The sequence below is a fragment of the Alligator sinensis genome, unplaced genomic scaffold (genome assembly GCF_000455745.1).
Source record: "Alligator sinensis unplaced genomic scaffold, ASM45574v1 scaffold125_1, whole genome shotgun sequence".
Lineage (NCBI taxonomy): Eukaryota > Metazoa > Chordata > Crocodylia > Alligatoridae > Alligator > Alligator sinensis.
Window position 1 is genome coordinate 1,129,061 of NW_005841893.1, and position 17,776 is coordinate 1,146,836.

The following is a 17,776-nucleotide window of genomic DNA, read 5'->3' on the forward strand; positions in this document are numbered from 1 at the left end:
TTTGGAACATCTCAAGAAACTGATTGATAATCAGGAAACACACAAGGTTAGGGACTAACCAGATACTTGGGAGCCAGCTTGAAATTCCTATGGATAGCAGATATACTGATGGGATATCTCATGGTTTCTTCAGAAACAATAGATAGCTTGCAGCATCAGGGTTTTGGATTTTCACTTGTTGTGAACAAGCCTCAGCTTAGCATGACTTTTCCAGATCTTACTATAGTCTTTTAACAGACTTAAGGCAATTATTGGAGTGTTCATAACCTTTGGGCAGGAGGACTTCCACCAGTCGTCCTGGGAAAAGTATGACGACACCTGTGGTCAGGGCTCCAACGGGCTGGACGCTGTGATGAACCCCTTTACCATTGTTCAAATGTTGCCCATACCCCCTCTGACTCAGTCTCTTGCCTCAGCATTCCCTAACCCAGCAACTGAGTTTTAGTCAATCAAGTTTAAATAGGCCTCCCATAGTGGAACCAGGGAATGTACGGCCCGAGATGCCTATTAAACTTAGAGGTGTGTGTGTGTGTGTCAGGGGTGGGGGAGGGAAAGTCCTTTGTAAATCCAGATTAGAACTGGTCTGATAATGCTGAGCTGGGTGTGTGTGAACATGGGTTAATTAGCATTTGGAGCACAGATTCCCCTTCATGCAATGCTCCCATGCTTCTCTGATCCCAGAATTCACTGCAGTCTCTGCTTCAGGCTTTCTGTTCTCCTTCTCTCATGTAAATGAATGGCCATCTGATTCCATTTTGGATGCAGATGAGACCTAGGGCAGTTGTTTCACTCTTGTCACCCTTATCTGGAGGGTCTTAGGTGTGTCTCTCACTGCATCTTAATCAGTTTCATGGGGGGGTGAGTCCTTTGTGAGTCAAACAGGCTGTGTCCTGTGCCAGGGTTGCCCAAGAACACAGAGCTGAGACGTAACAGAGGGACACGGCAAAAGTGACACCGGAAGTATCACTTCTGGGTTTCACCACAGCTGCAAGCAGAGATTTTGCCTCTTCTTTGGCCCACGGCCCAAGGCAAAGCAGTCTGCACAGGGCAAAGCAGCCTGCACAGGGTTCCCCTCCCTGTCCCCCAGCACACTGACGCTGGGGAGTGCACCAGATGGTGCACATTTGATTAACCAGAATATTTGATTAACTGGCATCCTCCATCCCCGGGGCATGCCGGATAACAGAGCTTTTACCATAGTTAGCTATGTTAATCTAAAGTCAGTCAGAAGGCAGGGTAGATGTGCACTTTTATACACAAAATAAATAAGAGTGAGAGTAAGCACAAGCTTTTGTGAACCGAAGTTCACTTCATTAAATGATATGAAAGGATAGTTTAAAGCAGACTATAAAGTGGAGTGATTAATTAGAATACAATAGGTGAGAAAGCAGGAAGGAGAGAGAGGGAGTACTGTGAGAGGCATCAAGCAAAGAACCTGTAGGAACAAAGGAGTCACAAAAGCTAATCCAGGTAATGGGATAAGAATCTGCAGTCCCTGTTTAAACCATACTTAACATGGTCCAATTTGTGGATGATTTCTTTAACCATAGTCATAGTTGGCACTTGTGAGGCTTCACTTGGAGTACTGTGTTCAGTTTTGGGCACTGCATTTCAAGAAAGACTTGGACAAGTTAGAAAGAGTCTAATAGGAGCAATAAAAATTTTTAGAGGTCTGGGAAACAAGATTTATGAGGAAAGACTGGAAGTACTAGGATTATTTCATCTGGAGAGAAAATAGTGGGGGCATTTGGTGTCAGTCTTCAGATACCTGAAGGGTAGTTATAAACAGGATGGTGATAGACCTATTTTCTGTAGCTGCAGAGGACAGCACAAGGAGTAATAGTCTTAAACTACAGCAAGGGAGATTTAGGTTGGAGATTAGGAAGAATTTTCTCACTGTGAAGATAGGTAAGCATTGGAACAGGAAACCTAGGCAGGTTGTGGAATCTGCGTCTTTAGAAGTTTTTAAGAGCAACGTAGACAAACACATTGTCTGAGATGGTTTAGATGATGGTCCATGCTTGAGCAGAGGGCTCAACTAGATGATCTCCTGAGGTACCTTCCAGCCCTCCTTTTCTGTGATTCATTATATTCAATATTACATAATGTGGGTATGCATTTGAAAAATCCACATTTCTTGTGAATGAGAGAAATTTTTAATCACCTGAAACAGATAGACTTAAACCAGAAAGGGTTTGGCATATTATTTTGATTTTTATAGTAAATAGCATGAATCTTAAGCAAGTGTTTTTGATTATTTCTGCATTCTTTACATTGTTTTTGCCCAAACTAATACAAAAATGATCATTACTGCTAGAATCTGATTTGTTAAATATCTCTTTTAATTGCAGACTCCCATACATTCTCCCCAACAAATATTTCCAGATGCCAGGAGAGATGTCTCTTCTCCAATGAACGAAGATCAAGGGGAGAGCTCAGATGAAAATGAAGCTAATGATAAAAGCAAGAAAAGATTAAAATCCCCTTCCAGGAGAGACAGCTACAGTGATAGCAGTGGAAGTGGGGAAGAAGAAGTAGTAGGGAGTCCAGCAGAGAGAGTACTGGCTGGAAGCCCTGGCTGGAAGTCTGCCCTATACCATACTTCAGATCAAGTGATTGCTCAGGCACACAGTCAGTATGAAATTACTTGTAGCCAAGAAGAGGTGGCCATCCACTACTCTACTCATGAGGTCCCTAGGAAACCAGAGTTTGAGGATAGGTATATTTATAACAGTTATTTATTTTGCAAAAGTTGTATTAGGGTTTTTCATAGGCACAGAAGAGTCAGAAGGGTAGAATTCCCCTACAAAATGGAAGATAAACTAGATAAATTGGACTTCAGTTTGTGAAAAGTCAAGATTTATTTCACATAAAATAAACATCAAAAGTTGGTTTATTTGGGTTGGGGGTGTGAGATCCACCCTGACTTTGGGTTTTTAAATATTGGCAAAAACAAGAGTTTAGAGGTGAACTCTCTGTGAAGTGATACATTGTATCTCTAGTAGATTGTTTAAACTCTTTCCTTTTCTTCCTGTAGTAATCTTCCATCACCACTTCCACTGGACTTGCCACCAGTACCAAGCTGTAGGACTGTTCCTGATATTTCTGCTCCTGGTTTGATGGGGGATGCCTACACCAGCTCTGTCTCTGAGCTAATTTCCCAACAGGGAGGGATGAAATCATTGCTCAGCCAATTCGAAAAACATGCTGATGAATATGAACCAGTAATTTCTTTCTTTCTTTCTTTCTTTCTTTGTCTGCACCGCGCGTGTTAAATTCTGTGGGGGAGGGAGGGTTTGGAGCGTTGGTCAGTCATGATTTTGGCAGCAACCAAATGCAAGATATGCACGTTTACTTACAATTAGAACTGTTTTTCTAGATGACATTCTAAGTTTATACTTGACTGGAGGCATATTTTAGAAAAGGCATGTGTACATTCTGCTTATTGTAGGTGGTGGCCATCTGTAAAATCTGAAATGTTGTCATTATTCACACAAGTGTCCCTAGGTATGTAGAGCCTGGGCCACCTAAATGATTCAGAGGTTTTGCTCTTTCTTTTAGCTGGGCTGTAAAACTGTCATCACAAGCTCTAAAACTGCCTGTGTAACTTGTGAACGTTTTCACTCTACAGACGTAATGGAAGCGCATCCTGAGCATAAGCACCAAAAATGACACTTACATGATTGAGAAACTTCCATTTAGGCTCGCAAAGGAAAATAGTATTCTCTCCTAAATGTCTAACTAGCCTGAGGCAGTATTTTGAGACTACTCATTTGTCAACTAATACTTTCTCCATTAACATCCTCTGAGACTTCTTGAAGTCCTTACATTCCCTCCATTTTTGCTGTGCTACATTCATCCACAAGATCCTCTGCTCTCTTCAGAATTTTCTGACATTGGTTTTTAATATCTGTGAGGCATTGTTGTTGTGCATCTCAAAGTGTCTCCTGCTCTCTCTTTCCTTGTCAGTTCACAGAGTCAAAGACAGGGCTCAAAACTGAGCCTTCATATTTCTCACTGTAGTACAAAGCACCATAAGGTATACAGCCAAGTGTACAGCTCTGCCAGATCTAAAAAGGAACACTAAATTCAAATGCAGACCCAATGCATGCATGTGTACAATACCAAGCTACACAGAATAGTCTTGCCTTTTGGCAACTGAAATGTTCAGCTTTGTCCTTTTGTACAAGACCATTTTCTTCCTTCAGATTTATATCCATCAGTGTTTTGCCCTGATCCTGCAAACATGTAGAGTTTTTCTAAACATGAAAGTTAATCAAGAATTAAATAGCATTTAAAGACTATATACCTATTCAAGGAATCCCAGAACAACAGCAGTCTCCCTGTGCCTAAAGAAGGGTACTTGTGCCTCAACGTTTGCAAAGAACTTTGTTCCAGCTACTCATTTGGTCTAATAAAAGATATCACATCTACCCAAAGAATCTTGCCTGCCTATGTCCATAGATCAACATGGCTACAACAAAAAACCCTGCAGAGTTAATCCAGACTCCCTAGTCTGGAATAGTTGCATATATAGACAAGCCTATGTTCAATTGTATGCACAAGAGCAGTCCCCTTGGGTCTGTATTTGTGTTGAGTGAATTGGTTAATAAAGTCTCCTTAACCTATGTGAATTTAAATAACTCAGTCAGACTACCCATATATTTTTACAGTACACACTATTTATTTGCCTATATGAAACTGTCCATATTCAAAAGCTTATGTTCTAAAACATAATTTTCTTCTCATAGGAAGTGGAGCTCGAAGTCTCCATGACTAAATCAGAAAAGGGAAGCCTTGGCTTTACAGTGACCAAAGGTAATGATAATGTTGGCTGTTACATTCATGACATTGTGCAGGATCCTGCCAAAAGTGATGGTAGACTACAACCAGGAGACCGTCTTATAAAGGTAAGGCAATTAAAACTCCATAGTAGAACATATTCCAGGGCTAAAGGGATTTATGTGAAAAATGAGAGGAAATCAACAAACTTTGGGTCAGAAGAATCTGGACTCCAAATTGTTTGGTGTACTGAATGAATTATGTGGGTCAGAAGCAAAAATAAATGCACATGTTGAAATCATGATATAACAGCTGTGGAATTAACTTAAATATAACTATAAAATAAAACCTGAAAGATTACTTTAAAAAAAGTGGGCACTGTGTAACCCTTCTTCCAAACTTTGGGTTGACATGAATTGGCTCAGTATAGCTGATAGTGTGATTATAGTTAGGCTAAATCCTGATTACTCAGAATGTTCGTATAAGCTTGTACAATTTTCTGCATATTCCAGACATTCCTAACAACAGGGAAAACAGCTTTAAATACTTTGAGCTAAACTGAAGCAAGTTATAACTCCATAAATTATCATGGAATAGGAATGTGCTTAATGACACTCTTAAACCCTATATCTGCAGTTAACTTTGTACAATGGGTAGTCCTACTGAAGCGCATTAAATTAAGCAGGTATGACTGTCTTAATAGATAATATGAGTTGTTAGAATAATCTTAAATCTTTAGTAAAGAATGGAAGCATAATCTGGGGATCTGAGTCTGGCTTTCAGACCTCTCTAAAATTTTATTCTTCCATTTTCTGGAACAGCTATACACTATACCTTTCCTGTCATTTCCCATTTATAGTTAAGGATTTGATTCTTGACTTGTAACATTTTCATCAAACATGTTTATCAATGCGAATGGATATCACCATAAACTACAATCTCTGCCCTGTCAACTTAGTGTTTATAGTTTGGGCATTTAATAGGGCCATTAACTAAATTACTTTAGCAATGCTGGATATTTAAATTGGAGTAAAAACTAGGATGTTTCTTTTGCTTTTATCCTCACAGGTTAATGAAGTGGATGTTACTAACATGAGTCACACAGATGCTGTAAATTTTCTTAGAGCTGCCCCAAAGACGGTCAGAATAGTGCTTGGCCGGGTTCTGGAGTTACCCAAGATTCCCATATTACCTCATTTACTGCCTGATATTATATTAACATGCCATAAAGAGGAGCTGGGTAATAAAAATTTTATTGCTGCTGATCCTCGTATGGAATATATTTGTTGTTCCACTTTTAAAAACCACACTCAATTCCTAAAAAAGGGTTTTATTTTTTTCCTTCTGCACAGGTATCTCTTTATCTGGAGGTCACAATAGCCTTTACCAGGTGGTATATATTAGTGATATCCAACCAAGCTCAATTGCTGCCAAGGAAGGCAGTCTCCGTATGTTAGATATCATCCATTACATTAATGGAGTCAACGTACAGGGAATGACTCTGAAAGAAGCCAGGAGAACATTGGAAATGTCACTTCCTAACGTGGTGCTAAAAGCAACAAGGTATCTTCTGGGAGCAAATTCTTTCCTGTGCTTTTTAACTGGAATAATTGTATCTTAATCCCCCTTAAAATATTTTTCTAGCAGAACTACCACCCCTGGGTGTGATAATGGCTGATGTATCTTTAGGTTTGTTCCTTCAGGATGTTCTGTCATCAAGATAACATGTTCCAGTGGAGCTGAGTACTCATTTGCACTGAAATAGGGCAGAGTAATGACCTATATGTAATAAATAAAGCAGGTCAGAATGTGGCCTTTTTTTCCTTTCATAAACTCTTTCTTTCTAGAAAAACCTCTATGTTGTCTAAATACTTTACTTTTAATGACAAAAGTTATGCCTGTTTTTAATATTTTATTGAAATAGTCCTCACTATTGAGGCAACTGAGGAAATCAAAGGACTTCCTGGGGCAGGAGGCAGAAACCAAAGGAGGGAGGAAGAGCCCAGAGACACTAGCTGCTGTTGCAGCCAGAGCAATGGGGGAAGTGATAGAGGGGTAGAAGCCTAAGCACCACAACTTAACCCCGAAGGGCTGCATGTGGCCCATGGGCTGCTAGTTGAAAAATCTTGCTCTGTCTATTCTCTAGGCCCTTGTGCATCTGAGTAGTCAGACCGTATTTTGTTATCAGTGGAACTGGGCTTGGGAGAGAGTCCATGTAGACATACCTCTGCTGTAGTCTGTACAAGCTCCAGAGAATTGAGAAAACAGGTGAAGACTCGCATTGTTTCAGGGTGCTGCAGCCCCAGTCTTTCTCCCACTGTATCAGGAGGAAGGAGATAGATTAACTGAGAGACCTAAGCTCTGGCAAGAGATAAGATGTTGCATTCCTAATGTTGTATGCGTACAATTCCTTTTTGGAAATAAAGCGTGTGTGTGTGTGTGTACTTCTTGTAGGGATGGTCACCCTTTGGTTCCAAAGTTCAAGGATGCTAATTCAAGTCCAAACTCAAAAAAAGCCAACGGTAAGCAACTCCTGGTTTTGTACTGTAAATTAAACTTCTTTTATGATTGACAGCCATGTATTATCTTTATCTTTTGCATGCAAGACTCCAGAATAGTGATTCTTTTATAATAGTGACATTCTTTTAAATATGTTATCTAGCATCTCTGGCAGATGTTAAGAAGCCTTTATTATATAAAGGCATGGATGGGAGATGGTACAGAATGCCATATTAAAAAGAATAATTTAAAAATAACAAGGTGCACTAAGCTTTAGAAAATTCTTGGTTTATGTAATATGTCGTTGTTGCAAGGTACAGCCCAAAGTGATTCAGTGCTTCCAGAGGTATTGTTTACACACAACTTTTGTCTGCAGAAAAAACATGAAATAGCCTCTCCTTTCCCCCACACCTGTGTTAGGCTGGTGTTTTTAAGTTCATATCCTTGATATGTCTTAATATATTCTAGTCCACCAAAGGCATTAATTAAGTGGTCAGGAAGTGTTAATGATGCTTGAATACATGTTGTTTCCTTAAGGAAGTTTACTCTGAATCTTCTTGCTGTGTTACAGTTGCACATAGACTTTTGATTCAGGTTGTATAATCATGCAGTGAACACAGCTATTTTTCTACTATGAAAAATAGAGAAGACATAATCACACTCTACTTTTCACAGTCAGAAAATGTGAAGGGGAAGCCCTACTAGGAGTGGAGGGGAGCCCTGCCCTCTGCTTCCTGGTGGAGTCCTGGGACCTGCATGGCAGGGGATGGGGCAGGCAGCCAGCTACATCACAAGGGGCTTCCCTCGGTGGCACGCAAGTGCTGGGAGCTGCACATTCACTGCAGGTAGCCCCACACAACAGAGGCAGGCCAGCCTGGCTTCACTCCTTGTCACCACGTGCAGCTTTGGCTGGCGGTGCCTGCTGCTGTACAGCAGCACCTGCAGGGACCGCAAACACTCACTGCCTGCTGCTGCCACTGGCAACAGGTTCTGTGCGCCATGGAGGAGAGTGTGTGGGGGTCCTCACACCCCTCCACCCTCCCTCAAATCCTACAAACCCCATACCCACACCTTGCCCACCTGAGCTCCATGTTCTTGCTGCCCCCCCCGCAACGGGCTCCATGTTTCTGCCAGCCCCAGCCCCATGCTTCATGCCCCCACCCAGCTGCAGATCCCCTTCCCCCAACCCCCATCACTTCCCTGCCTGCTGCCTGGAGTGAGTACTGTAACAGGGAGAGGAGGAGGAGATGCTGGATGCCAGGGAAGCCGAGCAGGTCCCCTGCCAGCTGCAGTAGCGGCAGCAGCAGCCTTGCCCAGAAGCTGTGCGCTGGCTGAGCCAAGCCTTTCCACACACAAGGGTGGGAGCAAGGTTTGTGGGCTGGGCAGGGTACAATTAGTTGTTGGGAGCCCGCAGGCTGGATGAAATTGCCGTGGGCTGTATTTTGCCCACTCTTGCCTTAGATCCTAGGCTTTGGGGAGTGGCAGCCTTCCTGTGTTTCTCCAAAGTGCCATACATCCATTTAGCATCATAATTCATGCTGTAGACTATTATGCTTTTTGTCAATGATTGTCCCTGTGAAAGTTCATAATTTATTGTATAATCATCTTCCCTCATTCCTTCAAAATCTGCATATATCATGTTGTCTTAAAATACTGTCACTCAGGCATTCATTAGTGTGGTTATGTGCCCCATTCACCTTAGGTTCTTTCATTCTATTTAATATCTCTGGGTAGAAGGACGTTTCCTAACAAGTTAAACATGGTTCTTTATAATAAATAATTTAATTTAAGGCAATTTATCACTACTAGCCTTTTATTATGAAATGGTTATTGATTTGTTCCATTTTGTTTAGGCCATTTCCATGGAGCTAGCTATGGCAAAACAGAAAAGGCACCTGATATTTACGTGCCCAAGGTAAATACAAAGAAGCAGTTGCACTTACACAGTTAATTTGTTTCCCTCCAGTAGGTTCTGGACTTGCAATATTTCCTAGTCTGGGTATTTTCATTAAGTAAAGCAAAAAGATATATTTGACAGGCATCTCTGGTTAAGACCAACTTATTGTTTTTAAATGGGAACACAGCATTGTGAATGAATCTGAATCGCCAACAGTCAGTAAGCGAACATGAGTTTGAAATTATTTTTCCTGTGCCCAGAATTGCATCAGGAAATGATAAATAGTCTTGCAGTTAAGGCACAGGGCTATAACTCAGGAAAGTTGGTTTTATTCCTAGATCCCCCAGAGCTCATGTGTTACGTTGGCCTTCTGATTTAATCTCTACTTCGTCCTTTGAAAAATGGAGGCAATGATCACCCTTTTCACAGGGGGTACAGGAGATCTGAGGGAAAATTAATGTTTGAGCATGTAGGATGGAGCACACTATATAAGTGCAAAGCATTGTATAGTCTTTTGTAATGATTCTTTCTCTTACCTTAGGCAAGAGAAGAGGTATGTCACTTGTAGGGGAGATTGTTCTTTTGGGGGACTTTGCCACAGTCAAATAGAGCTTTATGGTCAGAGTGTTTTTCCAGATAGTCTAGCAAACCTTTCCTCCTTTGTTTCATCTTTAGCTTCTGATACAGTACTTCCTAATATAGTTGCATTTCAGTTTAAAACTATAAAAATGTAAGTTGCCTTTGGGATTATATTGTCTCCCCTCCTCAATCGAGGAAACAAAAAAAGGCTGTATTGTTCTGTCTGTCTGTCTAGCTTCTAAGAATGGAATACTATTAGAGGAGCAAATACCAAGTGCTTATTGTCTCTCTGTTTCATTTAGGTTAATGGAGAAAGCATGCTAGGAGTTTCTCCAGCAAGTGCAGTTGGTGATATTCATCAGGCAAAAGGGCTAATGAACTTCACTGTCTCTAGAGATGTGCCCCCCAGTGTTTTTATAAATCAGATATCAGAGTTTTCCAAATGCAGTGGTAACTCAGGTAAGAAGAAAACATCTGTCTGATCACATCTCCATACCACTGAATTCAAGAGCAGGAGATAGAGATTGGGCAGTAAAATTTGCTGAATAATACAAAAAGTGGGAAAAAATTAGCTTTGTTGCTTAACAATCCTTTTATTTATTTATTTCAATGTCATCATCAGGTCCTAATTGCTCTCCTAAAAAAAAATTTCCCAAGAAAGATGGACGTAAAGTGGTAGGATTAGTATTTTCATAGATTTCATAGATATTAGGCCTGGAAGGGACCTCGGAAGATCATCGAGTCCAGCCCCCTGCCCCAGGGGCAGGAAGTCAGCAGGGATCATAGGATCCCAGCAAGATAAACATCCAGATCTCTTTTGAAGGCGTTCAGAGTAGATGCTTGAACCACCTCCAGTGGCAATCTATTCCAAACCTCAGGGGCTTGGACAGTAAAGAAGTTCTTCCTTATGTCCAGCCTAAAATGGTCATGGAGGAGTTTGTGACCATTCAAACTTGTCATCCCTTGGGGCGCTCTGGTGAACAAGTGTTCCCCCAGATCCTGGTGAGCACCCCTGATAAACTTATAGGTGGCCACCAGATCACCCCTGAGCCTGCGCTTTTCCAGGCTGAAGAGTCCCATGGCTATCAGCCTCTCTTCATAATGTCTGCTTTCCTGACTTCTGATCATGCGCGTGGCTCTCCTCTGCTCTCTCTCAAGCTTCTCCACATCCTTTTTGAATTGTGGAGCCCAAAACTGGATGCAGTACTCCAGCTGCAGTCTCACCAAGGCCGAGTACAACAGGAGAATGATGTCCTGGGATTTGCTCGAGAAGCATCTATGGATGCAAGCAAGCATTTTGCATGCTTTACTAGTAGCAGTATCACACTGAAGACTCATGTTCATGTTGTGGTCAATCATGACCCCCCAAGTCCCTTTCACCTGTAGTGCTAGCCAGTGTAGCACTGCCGAGCCTATAAGGATACTGCAGGGTTTTTTTCCCAAGGCGGAGAACCTTGCACTTTTCGGTGTCAAACACCATCAGGTTCTCATCCGCCCATTTCCTGAGCCTGTCAAGGTCAGGCTGGATCACCCTCCTGTCCTCAGGTGTGGATGCTTTACCCCAGAGTTTGGTGTCATCGGGGAACTTGGCCAGTCTGCTTCTGATACCAATGTCCACATCATTAATGAAGATGTTGAACAATATGGGCCCAAGGACAGAGCCTTGTGGGACCCCACTGGTCACGGGGCACTATGACAATTGACTTCTGTCAACCACCACCCTCTGGGTCCTACCACGGAGCCAATTCCCCAGCCAGTAGATTGTGGTGCGGTCGAGATGCACCAGATTCCAGGCTTGGGCAGGTAGCGCGGTCATGGTGTGGCCGAGCGGTACCAGTGGACCGTGGTGTGGCCAAGGCCGCAGTTAGCCAGTTTTACTAAGAGGTGATAATGGGATACCAGATTGAAGACTTTTTTTAAAATCAAGATATATGACACAAATCTCTTTTCCTTTTTCCAGGTGATAGGTCACCTGGTCGTAGAAGGAAATAAGATTGGTCAAGCAAGACCTACCCACAACAAACCCATGCTGGTTATCCCTCAGGATGTTGCCATCGTCCAGTCTGTTAAGATTGGCCTCTTTAATAATCTTTTCTAAGACCTTCCCTGGGATAGAGGTCAGGCTGATGGGCCTATAGTTTGCCGGATCCATTTTCCTCCCTTTCTTGAAAATAGGCACCACGTTGGCCTTCTTCCAATCTTTGGGCACTTCACCAAAGTGCCAGGAGTTCTCGAAGATCTTTGCCAGGGGCTGAGCTATGATGCTACCCAGCTCCTTGAGTACCCTGGAGTGTAAACTGTCAGGTCCGGCTGACTTGAAAGTGTCCAGCCTCTCAAGGTGTTCCTTCACAATGTCAGCATTGATGGAGTGTAAGGAATCTCCCTCACCTGGGCCTCCCTGTCCCATAATGGGCAGGGGTGTCCCATGGGACTGGTGAAAGACAGAAACAAAGTACTCATTTAGCAAAGTACCCATTTAGCAAGTTGGCTTTTTCCTGGGCGTTGGGTGTCAGTTGTCCCATCTGGTTTAGCAGGGGTCCAATGTTGCCCTTGCTTTTCCTCCAGCTCTCCACATATCTAAAAAAAAGGACTTTTTATTATACTTGATACTTGTAGCTAATTGGAGTTCTGTCGCAGCCTTGGCTTTCCTGGTTCGCTCCCTGTAGGTCCGAACCAGTGCAGAGTATTCCTCCTTGAAGGTGGATCCAATCCTCCGTCCTTTGTAGGTCTTTCTTTTTAGATGCAGGAGGTCCACTAGTTCCCTGGATAGCCAAGGGGGCTGCTGTGCCCTTTTGCTGCCTTTCCTCTGAGATAGGATAGACTTTGCTTGCACATCCAGGATTGCTCCTTTGAGGAGCAACCACTTGTCCTGAACTCCCCTCCCCTTTGGGTTGTGCCCCTTTAGGGATGTCCTGACAAGCTTTCTGAGCTTGTCAAAGTCAGCTTTCCTGAAGTCGAGGACTTCTGTATTGCTGACTGACTTGCCAACTTTACAGCGGATGGTGAAGGTGATCAGCTCATGGTCATTGTCACCCAACTTCCCTTTGATCATTAGGTCGCTGATTTGGTCATCCCCCACTGCCAAAACCAGGTCGAGCATCACTTTACCTCTCATCGGCCCGTCGACTTCGTGTTAGAGCTCATCCACGTATGAGAGAAAGCTTTGTGACCACTCAGATTTGGCTGGTGCTCTTCCCATGAGATGTCTGGGTACTTGAGGTCTCCCATGACAACCATGCACCAGGAGCATGCAACCTCAGCCAATTCCCTGGCAAACTCCTGGTCAAGCTCTTGATCCTGAGTCGAAGGTCTGTAGTAGACTCCCACCATTGTGTCCCCTGTGTCATGTTCCCCACGGATTTTAACCCAGAGGGTCTCTAGTCGTCCACCGTGGGTGCCAGTGTCGGCTTGCAGGGACACATAACTCTCCTTGAGATAGAGAGCTACACCCCTGCCCCTTTCGTCTACTTGATCCTTCCTGTACAGGGTATAGCCATCTATACCTGTGGCCCAGTCATGGGTGGAGTCTCACCAGGTCTATGTTATCCCAACAACATCATAGTTGTTTGTGTTAAGCAGGAGGACAGGTTCCTCCTGTTTATTCCCCAAGTTCCTGGCATTTGTGTACAAGCAGGCAAGTGTCCCTTTGGGGGCCCTTACCTTGACCACAGCTTGCTCCAGGGCTGGGGCAGGGGTGGGCTCCCTTAAGTGCCTTGGCCTGCTGACTACCGCCAGCAGGCCAGCACTAGCGGTAGTCCACCCAACCCCCGGCAGGCTCGGTTTTGAAATGGAAAATATAGCATAAAGGCAGGAATGAAAACCATAAATTTTGGCATATCTTAAAGAAAGGGCTTAGAATAGCTGCTGTTTGATAAACTACCCCTTTTTGTCATCTCTTTCCTTTAGGACCATTCATCTTTTTGTATTTTCTGTCATCTTGTTTAATTTATTTGTATAGAAACTGAGATGCCAGGTGATGAGTATTATGACGAGGATGATCATAATGAAGTTGTTCAGTATCTGTTGGATGTTGTCGATGAGGAAGCCCAGAACCTCTTAAATCGCAGTAGTGCAACGTCAGGTGACCAAGTGCCAGGTACTATATGGGAGTGGAAGTAAAGAGTACACAGAGGAGAGGCAATGAATGTTGAATGAGCAATTGACTGACCAGCTATCAAAAAGAGATGGAATAGAAGTGGCTTGCAGAATTAATTTTTCTAAAAGATGCGGTGCATTAGAAGAACACTACAGGTCAGTCGCATCATATGCGCATTTAACTCGCGCAAATTCAACTGTACACGGGGTGGGGGGGGGGCGGGGCTGGAGTTTGCACGCGGCACTGCCACTTACCTGGAGGCCCATTATGGCAGTGACGGCCACTGCCTCCAAAACCTCCCGCTGTTGCCCAGGAGCCGTGCCTGGAGCTGTGTGGCCAGCCGCCAGGTGGCAGCAGCAGCGTGATGGTGGCCGGGTGGCACGCAGCCATCCCCACCACCACCCCACACTGCGCCGCTGCCACCAGCCTCACTGCTCTAAGCATGGCACCGCATGTAAACTCAAGCCCCACCCCCTCTCCCACCCCAAGTATAGTCACCAGTTTTCGCCTTATTCCATTTTCGCCTTATGCACTGACTTCAAAACCTAACCCCCGCATAAGATGCAACTCCACTGTACTTCTAAGTGCGAGAATGTTTGGTAAAGTCTTGATCTCCACCCTCTACCCCCCTGGTTTTGGAAGTGCTTTTGTGCCTACAGACATTTGTGGGTAGATTTGATGATGTTGTTTAGATATCTTAGAAGTATGATCAGATATCCATATTGTATCCATTGCAGTTGCAAAATTACACCTGCCATTTTTGAAAAGTATACAGTATTTTTTCTTTGCCAATCCTCTCCTTACTCTTGTATTTTTCTTTGCACCTAGTTCTGCATAAATCAGTACAGCTCCACACCTTTATTGCTGTCTCTGCAACAGAACAGCCACTGTCAACTGAAATGAGCCAGATAGTGAATGCTAATGGGGAATAGTACATGCTAACAGTTCCTGTGAGGCATCACAATCGACTTGCACGTTACTGCATTAAACGAAGTTGGTAGCTGTCACTGGAATTTTTTAGCTCTTGGCACCCCTCACTCGATTATAGTTCTTTTAACTCTTTTCCTACTGTTCCTTCTAGACTGTGTTGTCATCTATTAACATGCTTGTAAAACTAGTAGAATGTGTTTACTGAGTAAGAGGAGACTTGGCTAGTTTAAATTAGCTCCATGACTTCTGAAGATCTGGCCCTTTTCATACAACAGTACAGCTTGTCCATTGAACCTAGGGAATGTCATAGTAGTGAAATAGTTAATGTAGGTCTAATTTTGATGATTATCATCAATTGATGATAACTCATGATGAATATACAGAGTAAATAGAATCCTGATTTAGGATTATTGTAAATTAAATTACAGACATATATGGGATCAGATCCTATTCCATCTGGGCACCTGAGTGTGATCCTCTTCCACCTTGCTCAAGTCTATGAAAATTAGCTCTCACAAACGATGCACAGTTCCTTCTCCTTCTCTCTGCTGCTTTTTGTGACTTGAGCCCCCTCTACGTGTTACACTAATACAGTTAAGGTGTTAATTGTGCCATAAATAGTGACCCTGACACACATTCAAGTCCATCTGTAGCATGGTAATATAGCAAACAAGCCACATAGCTATTCCATATATAATAGGTGCATCTACATGTGCCAATTTAAGGTGCTTTAGCCTGATTTAAAGCACATTAAGGCACATCTACATGTATGCACCCTTAATGCACCTTAAAAATAGCGATTTTAAGCTATTCGTGCGTAAATTTGGTACCTACAAAAGCAGGCACTAATAGCTAAAGCACAATAATGCATGTGTAGACATGTTAAGGAGCATTAATGCTGTGTATGGACTGACTTGGGACCAATTTTAGTCCCACATCAGCCTGCACACACGTCATTAATGCACTTTAACTTGTGCATGTGTAGATATGAGCCTGAAACGCCTTAATGCACATTAAATTTAAGCACACATTATAAACATGTGTAGAAACGCCCAGTGTGTAACATCTTTGTGGTTCATTTGTGTCTTGCCTTAAATTGAATGTGTGGCATGACAGGGCTAACCCATGATGGTTGTCAAGGCTCAGCTGAACGTTGGGATCCAGAACGGGACAGCCCCATGGTCCAAGACACAGCTATTCCCTACCCAATCAGTGGAATTGGGCTGGGGCCAGCATCAAGTGCTGGACCTGATGCCTCCACCCAATCCCTGGAGGTAGATGGGCAAGTGGTATGAGCCTGACATCAGGGAGCGGCTCCCTGATGTCAGGCTCACTGCTCCCTGGACTTTTAAAAAGTGAATGTGCAGCTGAGCTACACACCTGGTTTTTAAAGGTCTTGGCATGGAGACCCCAAGATCAGGGAGCCCCTCCCCACTCCCAGGGCTCCTTGCACTGGGGATGTCAGAAAATCATCTGTGCAGCCTGACTGCACACGTGGTTTTTAAAGGTCCTGGCGCAATGTTGTCCCCAGGATCAGCATGAGGCTCCTTGGTCCCTGTGTCCCAGCATGACATGACCTTTAAACACTGCATGAGCAGCTCAATACAGAAATTCAATTAAAACCTTGTCATTGTTATATATACACCTCAACTTAATACCAGTGCAAATAATTGCTCAATTAAAACAAAATTGAAATGACCCCAAATTTTGATTTTGTTACCAAAAAAAACCCAAACCCTAGATTGACACTCACTTAAAACTACACATTCTTTACACTCTTTTGGCAGTAGAGATGGACCTCAAAGTGGTCATAAACTATACTTTTAAGTCCTTGTAAGCGGGACCAGTGCAGATGTCCTTTATCTGTCTGAGAATTAGGTGTCTCCTCTCTCTCCAGCTCTTCATTTCACTGTGTTTCTCCAGCAGGTTCTTTAGCAGCAAATGGGAAGCTGATAGAGGAGAAAAATGAAGATACAGACTGTGATGGATCATCTTTGCCTGAAGACTTTCCAGAGGTATGACAGAGTTGGTAGTGCCATTCTTTGCTGATCCTTATTTCTCAAACAACTTACTTGACTTCTCATTTCTTTAATCTCACAGAATTTGTAGAAATAATTCCATCTGCATTTTAAATTGCTCTATCCCTATCGTTTGATAGACTTTTTCAAAATAGTGTCAGGAAACAAGAGTATGGAAATATTTTTTTTTTTTACATATGGTATAATTAAGCTGTAATGCATTAACTGGGCAAAAGAACTAACCAGAGAATTAATTTAAGTAGCTTTTTACAGGCAAAAATGAAAGTCACTGGGTTTTTAAAAATGCAGTGCTAACAAAATGCCATTAAAATAGTATTTCAAGTGTTTTAGACAGAAAGTCATCTGAGTTAAAAGCAGGTTTGGGGGAAAATAAGAGCGTTACAGATACTTCATATATTATCTCTGAAAATCCAAATCAGAAGCTCCCTCTCCCTTACCTTTTTTCTAAGATTAAATTAGTGTTCTTAAATTCTTTCCTCTAAGCTGTTGCATTATAGCAAAGTGTACTGTCTCAATAAAGTTGTGTTTCTTGCAATTTATCCAAGTACTCTAATGGAATTCCCCCTCTCCTCTCTATACTCACTGTTTGAGCCTCCTGCCCAGTTATCCACAGCTGGATATTTGATTGGCAGGAGCTGCCTAAATCAGGGGTATGCACACTTCGAGCAGCAGAAAACCCTGTTAATGGAGCTCAGTCTAAAGCCGGCTAACCTCTGTAACTCAGCAGGTATTGATTTGCTCTACCATCAAATGCTACTGATCATGCAGTGGATTCCTACACTGTTGAATGCCACTGAATTGCCCCACTTCCAGATGCTGCCACCATCCTGGCTCTGTGGGCTCGGTACAATCCCTTCCTAGACCAGGTCTGGCCTATGGCTTATGGGTTGCCAACCCCTGCTGTAGGTGATTTAAAAGGAACGCTGTCTTTGGCTGAACCAGCAGAAAGTCAGC

General features: G+C 43.0%; 1 protein-coding gene across 20 annotated transcripts in view; it reads left to right on the forward strand.

Annotated features, from left to right (window-relative positions):
* The window catches only part of PTPN13 (protein tyrosine phosphatase, non-receptor type 13), a 218,115-nt gene that overhangs the window by 186,120 nt on the left and 14,219 nt on the right, over positions 1-17,776 (forward strand). For 15 of the 20 annotated variants that reach the window (XR_003092691.1, XM_025197238.1, XM_006018088.3 and 12 more), the window contains 10 exons: positions 2,352-2,719; positions 3,038-3,224; positions 4,752-4,910; positions 5,851-6,022; positions 6,135-6,345; positions 7,237-7,304; positions 9,135-9,196; positions 10,060-10,216; positions 13,716-13,853; positions 16,707-16,798. Coding sequence is in view for 17 of the 20 variants with exons in the window: in XM_025197238.1 (XP_025053023.1) it covers positions 2,352-2,719; positions 3,038-3,224; positions 4,752-4,910; positions 5,851-6,022; positions 6,135-6,345; positions 7,237-7,304; positions 9,135-9,196; positions 10,060-10,216; positions 13,716-13,853; positions 16,707-16,798 (1,614 nt within the window). In the remaining 3 variants the exon portion in view is untranslated. Of the gene's footprint in view, positions 1-2,351; positions 2,720-3,037; positions 3,225-4,751; positions 4,911-5,850; positions 6,023-6,134; positions 6,346-7,236; positions 7,305-9,134; positions 9,197-10,059; positions 10,217-13,715; positions 13,854-14,681; positions 14,847-16,706; positions 16,799-17,776 lie in introns of those variants that run through there. The other 5 variants (XM_025197237.1, XM_025197251.1, XM_025197252.1 and 2 more) reach the window with 3 other exon arrangements.